The sequence below is a fragment of the Sceloporus undulatus genome, chromosome 4, assembly GCF_019175285.1.
Source record: "Sceloporus undulatus isolate JIND9_A2432 ecotype Alabama chromosome 4, SceUnd_v1.1, whole genome shotgun sequence".
Classification (NCBI taxonomy): Eukaryota; Metazoa; Chordata; class Lepidosauria; order Squamata; family Phrynosomatidae; genus Sceloporus; species Sceloporus undulatus.
In genome coordinates, this window is record NC_056525.1 from 127169501 (window position 1) to 127179548 (window position 10048).

The 10048-nt window shown below is 43.8% G+C and overlaps 1 protein-coding gene across 2 annotated transcripts in view; it reads right to left on the minus strand.

The window, feature by feature from the left end:
• The window catches only part of DARS2 (aspartyl-tRNA synthetase 2, mitochondrial), a 38376-nt gene extending 28561 nt beyond the window's left edge, over positions 1-9815 (minus strand). The window contains exons 1-4 of one of the 2 annotated variants that reach the window (XM_042462738.1): positions 6297-6352; positions 4524-4590; positions 1745-1846; positions 1412-1507 (exon numbers count right to left, since the gene is read on the minus strand). In XM_042462738.1, coding sequence (XP_042318672.1) covers positions 1412-1507; positions 1745-1846; positions 4524-4590; positions 6297-6319 — 288 coding nt within the window. In that variant the 5' untranslated portion in view covers positions 6320-6352. Of the gene's footprint in view, positions 1-1411; positions 1508-1744; positions 1847-4523; positions 4591-6296; positions 6353-9625 lie in introns of those variants that run through there. The other variant, XM_042462739.1, reaches the window with a different exon arrangement.
• Positions 9816-10048: the final 233 nt, after the last annotated feature.

The window sequence follows — 10048 nt, forward strand, 5'->3', positions numbered from 1 at the left end:
CCCCCCCCCCCCCCCCCCCCCATATTGCCTCATAATTGTCTCTTGTCCAGGCTAAACATATCCAGCTTCCTAACCTGTCCTCGTAGGGAATGTTTTCCAGACCCTTCACCATTTTGGTCACTCTCCTTTGGACACACTCCAGCTTCTCAGCATCCTTTTTGAGTTGTGGTGTCCAGAACTGGACACAGAATTCTGTGTGTGTCCTGACCAAGATGTTTATCACACTATGCTCTTAAAGAGGTACTATTCCAGTGTGACTCCTCTAGCTGCCTCCTGTTGCATGCTGGGATTGGCAGTTTTAAGGAGGGGTATTTAGAATTCTCAGGCAGAGAAGTTCAACTCCTTAAAACTGCCAATCCCAGCATGCAACAGGAGGCTGCTAGAGGAGTCACACTGGAATACTAGCTCTTTAAGAGCATAGTGTGATAAACACCCAAGACAGAATAGAGTGGCACTATTACTTCCCTTGATCTAGACACTAGTGGCCCTTTCCCCCATGGTCTCAGATGGAGGGATCCCACTCCACTGCCTGGCTACTCCGTTTCTTAGTCCATTTGGATTGATCCCCATGGCCCTCAATAGCCATGAGCCCAAAAGTGGCAGTGGGCAAATCCTCTTCCCCTGACATGCTGGGACAGTCATCTAGGGGGTTTCTTTCTGCCATCCCTGATCTAATCACGTCCCCGACCGCACTAGTCCCTCTGATTGGTGAAGAAAAGAAGATAGCCAGGGAAGAACAAAAAGTGAGGATTTATTTACTTATTTATTTAAGTCAGTGAGCCAGTAGAGGAGTGGGAAGAGTAAGGAAGAGTAAGAGTAAGGGAAAATATACAAAGGTGAAGTCTACTCATCTAGAATTAGAATGATAGTAGTCAGTACAAGGAGAATAGCTCGGGAGCAGCCCACATAGAGCAAAGGCAGGAATTAGACTGAGAACTATGAAGGGGTGCTCCTCTTTACTGGTAGCTCTCAAGGTCTATGTTCTGCTTACTGGAGCAATGAGAAAGAGGAACCCACATCTGGATGCTTCAGGGACGTAGCTAGGATTTTAGGAAGGGGGGGGGTCCAGATTAAGTGCCACCATTATAATGGGGCTTGAGTGTGGCAGCGCAGCAGCACACACCATTCATTTTTCTAATGGAAGGGGGGGGGGGTCCGGACCCCCAGAACCCCCCCGGCTACGTCCCTGGATGCTTACCCTCTATCACTAAAAAAGGAAATTATAGAACTTTGAAGTTGATAGAGATTTTTCTAAAAAGTATGATTGTTAATCGTTATAATTGCATCAACATAGGCTTCTTTCCAAACTGTTGCCTCCCCTAGTATAAATATCAAGAGTTGAAAGTGCAAGAATCCCAAAGAGACCTTGTAACAAATTGTGTACCAGCAGAAATAAAAGGGAAATAGCCACCTTGATGAAGTCTTTCATTTCAAAGGGTAGTTTCTTACAGGAATTCAGGACCTCTGCTGTTTCTACTTTGACTTCTATGTCACCTGTTGGCATGCTCTAAAAAAAGGAAACAATCTGATAATTTTTTTAAAGCAAGTTAACATTTTTACAAACAGTTTTGATCATGGTGCTACAGTCATCTATACTTATGAATTGCTCTGAAGTACCTGAATGCTTTGCATCTGCATTTGCTCAGACATCTGTAGTGCCCAGCAGCACTGGCAATATACCTAGCATCCTAAAGTAGCCAAATGACATTCAAACCAAGAGAGCAGGGAGAATCAATGCACTCACAGGATTTGCTTGTCCTGGAGGCCGAGGGACAACTGTTCCAGTCACTCTCACAACAGATTCAACAGGAGTGTCACACAAGCTCTTCTTCACATGGGAAGCCGCCTAAAGACAGAAGGAAATAATGCATAAGAAAGATCACATGTATCATATGGGATAATTTCTACAGAGACTTACATTTGATTAGCTATGCTAGTCATGAACTAATTTCAGTCTAGCAATCTAATTTTGATTTTATTTTTTTAACAACAGACATCATAGTATATAAATATGTTTAAATTAACCAGCAAAGTTGCATACTCAGAATTTGTTAACACTTAAGGCAGGGTGGAGAAAATATACTCTATGAGTGCCCTTCTAGCCCCTGTTCTGTAGTCTCCCATGATAAAGTCTACCATGATTAGTAAACTGATAACTCTTTGAAAACCAGGCTCACTGAGTCAGCATCAATGGCTTCCTTCAAACTGGAGGGAAGTCCTAAATGGAGTGCTACAGTGTCTGGGGATAAGGCTCTTCAATTTTTTTTTATCAATAATTTAGATTAAGGGGTGGAAAAAATCAAGTTTGTGGATGATACAAAACTCAGGGCAGGGGGCAGCTAACACATTGGAAGATAGAAACAGAATTCTAAAGGAGCCTGATAAACTATAAATTTGGATGGAAATTAGTACAAGTTGCATATTCCTCATCCAAAATGTGTAGGTCCAGATTTTGGATTTTTTTTTTGGGGGGGGGGGGGGGATTATGGAATATTTGCATATACATAATGAGATATTTTGGAAATGGGATTCAAGTCTAAACACAAGATTATTTTGCTAACACAAGGAAGAAGCTAGGACCAATAGCAGCTTGTCTCCTCTACATTTAAAGTGCATACACTTGCACAGCTTTCCCAGCAGCATTGTCCAGCATAGGCAAGGGTGAGGAATACTGCGGGTTAAGTTCAACTTTATCTGATGGATCATATGATTGCCACCCTGCTTTTGGCAGCGAAGAACAAGGAGAATGAATGGTAGCAGCTGTCAGTGTCAGAGATAGAAAAATGACAGGTATTGTTGGTTGTTTCCACTTCTTGTACTGGCCAGAGGAACAAGGTTGGGGAGCAAACTGGTAGTGAAGAGAAAGAGGTCTTGCAGCCATTACTGCACTACTTCTCTTCACTCCAGTTTAATTACTTATCTCAGCTCTCCTATAGGCTACAAAGTGCAGACAAAGTGCTTCTTACCCAGAATTGTGGGGATGGGAATATCTCACAAGGCAGCAATAAGATACAAACGAAAATGGAGGCCATGTCAGCAGTGGGCCTCCTAGTGTTGTGTGAGCCATAGCCGTTGTCTGTTTATGTTGATCTCTGACACTGGGCTGAAAACAGGCCAGTGATCCACTGATGGAACACTGTCTATCTACCCCATTCCCACCTGAAGAGACATGCATTCAGTGACAGAAATGAAGAAAAAGACAGCTAGTATATTCATTTTTTAAAAGGCGCTGAAAGTATTTTTGAGGGCAACTCTAGAATGAATACTATTATTGTTATCATAGTGTTTTGCAAGGGCAACAATTTGCAAACACTTTCTTCATACAAATGGAGAAGAGATAGTACACATGAACATCACTGGATTGCCAATACAAAAATCAGACAGGCAAGAGATGGAGAAGTTCTGTTCTTGTAGCAAAAATGAGACCAGGCACAGACTGCAACATAGACCATGAACTACTAATATCAAAAGTTAGAATAAAGCTGAAGGGGTATACAAAATCAATTAACATGCCTCAATATGACCTGGAGAACGTTCTAGTAAAATTTAAAGACAAAGTGAAAAACAGATTTGCATTATTAAGCCTAACAGACCAGGAACCAGAAAAACTATGTTCACAAACCAATGACACAGTCAAGATGGAGTACAGAAAGACAGTATCTGCGGCCAAGAAGAAAGAGAAGGAACAATGTATGACAAACAAAATGTGAAGAAAATGTGAAGCAAACTGATAGAAAGAAAATCAACTCATTTTAAATGTGGTGCTGGAAAAGAGTTCCGTGGATATCGTGGACTGGTAAAAAGACAAAAGAAATTAGTCCTAGAGCAAATCAGACTTGAACTCTCCCTAGAAGCCAAGATTACTAAACTGAGGTGTCCTGCTTGGACATACGAGAAGACAATGCTACGAAAGGGTAGGGCAATAAAAAGAGAGGAAGACTGCATACCATATGGACAGACATAATCAAGGAGAACATGCCCGTTAGCCTGCAGGACCTGAGCAGAGTGGTTGAGGAAAGGGGTCGTAGGCGCGTTACAGACCGCCTGAAAGCGGCGGTCTGCCTGCACTGTCATCTGCGGTGCTGAGGAGCCCCAGCGGCCAAACCGTGAGGCTCCCCGGCACCGCAAAAAAGAAGTGCCAATGGCGCACTCGCCACATCATTTTTGCGGTGCACAACGTCAAAATGGAGGAGCCCATCTGTATAGGGTGCCACCATTTTGTACGCGCTCTGTGCGTACTAGGGTTAGGGGCATCCAGAAGGGTTTTATGCCCGTCTGGAACGGGCCTTAGAGACATCTCATTCATGAATCAAGACTGACTTGAAGGCAGTTAAAAACAACAAAAATAGCAGGCAGAAGGATGTAATTAGGTAGTTTAAAAATATGAACAACAACAGCTAACAAACATAAAAACTGAGCTTACTACTGCACATTCAGAATCAGAACGGCTGAAAATGTGCTAAAAACAAATGACAATAACTTAAAGCAGTGCACCTACAAAAGCAACATTTGACAGCTCTTACCTCATCTTGAGGTATAACTATCTGAGTGAGTCCCTGGAAGTCTCTCAAAACTATGAATTTCCCCTGTCTAATGAGAGGAGACATAAACTCATAATTATAACATATTAGATTAAATCTCTATCTATAGGCAATATACAAACAAACAATATGGCAGGAAACTGTCAAATTTAAGCTCATGTATTAATGTTCATCTGGTACAACTTCAAACAGAACTACTGCAAATCAAGGAGAAAGCTATGCTAGGTCTTTGTTGTTGTGTGCCTCCAAGTTGTTTCTAACTTATGGGGAATCTAAGGTGAACCTATCGCAATATTTTTTTTTGGCAAGATTTGTTCAGTGCAAGTTTGCTATTGTCTTCCTCTGAGACTAAAAGAGTGGGAATTGCCAAGGATCACTCACTGAGTTTCTATGGCTGAGTAGGAATTTAAACCCACGTCTCAGAATATAGTGCAAGTGTGGCGTAGTGGTTTGAGCAATGCACTACAACAGGAGACTGACATTCAAATTCCTGATTGGCCATGGAAACCTGCTGGCTGGCCTTGGGATTTGAGCCTCTTTGAGTTCCTGGCATGCTTGTTAGTTATTTATGACACTCATCTGTTTTCCAAGATTGCTAAAAAAAATGGCAATTGATTTAGGGAGTATGTTAGAAAGTGTCTTCAATACTTTTGAATGTAGAAGGAAGGATTAAATCTGACTAGAGTCTAGAGGGACCAAGCAAAAAGACTCAAAGTAAAAACTGAGTTACCCGCTAACTACAGTTGCAATTGAGTGGTTAGTTTTCAAACATTAGTTATCACTCTCTTGCCCAACGGAAAGACAGAAAAGATAAAGGAAAGGGCAATTAAAGTGATAATGGAATGGGAAGATCCTCCCCCAAAGAATAATCTACAGTTTGTGGATTTTTCAAAAAAAAAAAAAGCAATCTTGGGAGATCCATGAATAATGTTTATGTAATGAAACAGATGGACAGCTGGCAGGATAATAAAAGACACAGTGAATATGAACACGTGAAGTAGAAATATAGCCAGAATGATATATTGGTTTGGCACAGGACTATGACTCTAGAGACCAGGTTCAAAATCCTCACTCAACCATGAAACCACTGGTCGACCTTCAGCAAATCACATTGTCAAGCCTCAGAAGAGGTCAAAGGCAAAACTCCTCTGAATAAATCTTGCCAAGATACCCCTGTGATGGGGCGTCATAAGCTGGAAATGCCTGGGAGGTAACCACAACAACGAGGAGGCAGTACCAAGTAATGTTGATGGTCACTGATAGGTGGTTTTAAATGGAGCCCACAGATGGAGCATCCAGAATTGATGTTTGGACTGTGACTCTGGAGACTAGGGATTGGAATCCTCAGCTTGTGCCATGGAAACCCACTGGTGACTTTGGGCAAATCATCCGCTCTCAGCCTCTGGTGGAAGGTAAAGGCAAACCCTCTCCAAATCTTGTCAAGAAAACCCGGTGATAGGGTTCTCTTGGCAAGCTGAAAACTTGCCTAGTCAGAAATAACTTGAAGGCACACAACAACAAAATGGAAATAAAAATTTCAGTGGGAAGTCACTATCGGTACAACACTGTGCCCTCGTATATACTTGTCAAAGTGGGGCAGGGGAAACAAAGGAAGAAAGGTTGTTTATTTTGTGGCATTCCCAAACCATTTGTCTGGCCATTGCTGGAAACAAGATACTAAACTAGATGAACAACTATTAGGTTCTTAAAAATTTTAGTAATCCAACCACCCAAGTGTATTTTTTTTCTCTTTACCTCTGATATTGAACCATCCACATAGGGTGACCCTTGACCTATATGAGCAGAGCGTATTCCCCACATGTTTTAGTCCGAGAAACAAAACTATTGACATTTGGGAAAAGAAAAAAAATTAAATATAGTTATGTATTAATAAATGTTATAGAACAAATACATTTTTATTGCTGTACAAAGACTGGAAATTTAAATGAAGTGATTTTGCACCATTTCTACTGCATATAGCTTGGGCCATTTCACAGTCCAGGCGGGACCTGCCGCCGTTTTTTGACCTTGGGGCCCCACCTGGCCTCTGCATCTGTCCCAGGACAGCTGGACTCCTGGTTCCTGCCTCTCCATCCCAGTCTCCCCTTCCAAAAGCAGCCTCCGTTTGCATTGGAGAGGCTGCAGCCAGCCAGGCTCCCAGCTCCTCCATCCCCACTGGCCAGGCAGGGAGGAGAGGAGCTTTTCATTCAGCCATGCCAGGACTACAGAGAGAGCTGTTAGGAGGCAGGCAGAGAGGCAGTGCCTGGTAGGACTCTCTCTGCAGGGAGAAGGAAGGAAGAGTTTCCCCGGGTTTGGCAAGGTTTCTTCAGGGAGGGGTTGCCATTGCATCCTCTGAGGTTGAGAGAGAATGACTTCCCCAGGGCTTTGCAAAAGACAGGTCGCCATGTGCCATCCCCTGAGACTGAGAGAGTGTGATTAGCCCAGTGGTATGTTTATGTCCAGCACAGATGACCCTGGTCCTCTCTACTACTGCCTCCTAATGTCCCTTATCTTATATTATATTATATTATTATTATTAATTGAAGAGTCTGCTTTTTCAGATGCATTTAGTCTCAGAGGTGCCAAAACTACATGTCCCTTAATTCATTATTATTACTACTATTATTATTATATTATTATATATCTGAAAAGTCTACTTCCTCAGATGCATTAGTCTCAGCTCCCTAAGTGGCTCCTCATTGAGAATGGTTTTCCATACTTTTCACACGTTTTGGTCACCATGCTTTGGACACAATTCCAGCTTCTCAACATCCTTTTGAATAGTGGTGCCAGGAGAGTTCCAACCAAAGCAAAATAAAGTTGACTATACTTCCATCAGTCTAGACCAGTGTCTCCAAACTGAACCCTTTAAGATATTTGGACTTCACCTCCCAGAGCCTCAGCCATGTTGGCCAAAAGTCTGGGATCTGGGAGCTGAAGTCCAAAAATCCAAAAGAGAACAGTTTGGGGGACCACTGATGTGAGACACTATACTCTATGAGCAGTCTAGGATTGTAGTGTCTTTTAGCTGCCGCATCACACTGTTTAACTCAGGTTCAGTTTGCGTCACTAGGACTCTAGATCCCTTCATAGAATCGAAAGTTGGAAGAGACCACAAGGGGTTTTTTCGAGCTATGTGGCCATATTCTAAGAAGATTTCTCCTTATATTTCGCCAGCATCTGTGGCTGGCATCTCAGAGAAGGCTTGCCTGGAAAAACTAGGGGTGTTGTGTGTGGTGGTATATATCTATCTATCTATCTATATATATATATACACCACACACACGGTTCCGATACGTGGATGACACTTTCACCATCTGGAGCCATGAGGAAAAGACTGGCTGTGTTCCTGAACCTCTGAGCAACTACACCCCAACATCCAATTCACTATGGAAAAAGAAAAGGAAGGAACACTGCCATTTTTGGATGTCGGTCATCCGTAAACCGAACCAATGTTTGGGTCACACAGTATACAGAAAACCCACACATCGACAGATACCTCACAAACTCCCAACCATCACCACAACAAAAGAGACACAATCAAAACACTGATAGACTGAGCAAAACGCATCGGTGAACCACACTTCTTGGAGAATGAACTACACCTGAACCAGGCTTTACAGCTAATGGTTATTCCAGCTCAGACATCAGAAGGCTGCCAGGCCCAGGAATACCAGAGAAGTGAAGACAAGCAGCCACCCAAAGGGAAGTATTTTTACCATACATCAAAGGAGTCACAGACAATAGCAAAGTGGTGAGGAAGCACAACCTTCAAATGGTTTACAAACCGAGCAAGAAAATCCAGCAAATGCTTCACTCAGCCAAGGACCAGAGAACCCTCTCACAGCCGCAGGAGTTTACTGCATACCATGCGCTGTGGACAGTCTACATAGGGACACCAAACGCAGTGTGCAAAAAATCAAGACACGAGAGACACTACAGACTGGGCCATGTAGAAAAGTCAAGCAGTAGCAGAACATGCCACAGACCATCCGTGGCAAAAATACTGTTTGAAAACACTGAAATTCTGACCATGCAACCACTAACATGTCAGGATGCACAGGGAAGCACTGAAATCCACAAACATCTGGATAATTTCAACTGGAAAAGAAGAAACCCTAAAAGCGAACAAATTTGGCTACCAGTCCTGAAGAATAGCAAAATGAGGACTCAGCAAATGCAAATGGGAAACCACTCAGAGTCAGGGGTTTCCCAGCAGATAATGATCACCAATTAGCAGACACTAATCCTCTTTTGCATTAGCCTCCCAGCCTGAGGCCTGCCATCAGCAACAAACAATACACATGCAAATCACTCCTCATCCCAGCTCTCACACAGTATATATATATATAATATACCACACTTTTTCCGGCAAGCATTCTCTGAAGATGCCAGCACAGATGCTGGTGAAAGGTCAGGAAGAAACTCATCTAGAACATGGCACTAGCCCAAAAACCACAAAAGCTATCTTTTCCTGCAGCTTGCATCCACTGTCTGGGTCCTGTTCTCTGGAGCAGCAGAAAACAAGCTTGCTGCCTCTTCAATATTACGTTGTCAAGCCCAAGTCAGTGATGGCGAACCTATGGCATTGTGCCAAAGGTGGCGCTCAGAGCCCTCTCTGTGGGCACATGTGCCATCACCCCAGCACAGAGTTTGCCAGAGTTTGTTACTGGAAAGCCAGAGGACACAGCACTTTGCAATAAATAAGTGGATTTGGGTGGCACTTTGGGCACTCGGCCTCATAAAAGGTTCCACATCACTGCCCTCATCATTCCTCATAGGGCATGGTTTCCAGACCCTTCCACCATTTTAGTTGCCCTCCTTTGGACACATTGCTCCAGTTTCTCAATGTCCTTTTTTAATGTGGTGCCAGAAGGACACAATATCCAGGTGGGCCTGACAAAGCAGAATACAGTGGCACTATTACTTCCCTTGATCTAGACCCAGTGGTCCCCAAAAGGTGCCTTTAAGAGCTTTTGGACTTCAGCTCCCAGAAGCCTCAGCCATGAAGTCCAAAATCCCTTAAAGGGGACAGTTTGGGACCACTGGTCTAGACAAATGAGGGGCCATCCAGGGCTACCAACCTGGGGCAGCGGCCACGGTGCCAGAGATGGGCCTTCCCCTGGGACTGGGCGCCCCTCTGGCGAAGAGCAAGGACCAAGGGAGACGCAGCCCCCGCATGGCCCTGGCTGGGGAATGGGAAGAGCAGAAGCGGCCAGAGGAAGCAACCCTCGGTCTAGTCCCCTTCCTTCCTTCCTTCCTTCCTTCCTAAGCGCTCTCTTCACAACGGGCTTCGCCTTTGGGTGATTCGGAAACAACTAGGAGTCACGCAGCAGCAGCAACAAGGGGGAAAAAGAACTTCCAGTTTCCATCATTAATGTGGGCAGGAAGCCTTCGCGCCAGCACTAAATATGGCGTCAGAGAGACAACCAATCAGCGCCTCTATCTCTTTCCCTCACCTTCCGTACCAAATAGGCCCGGCGTCGGAGAGACAACCAATCACCGCG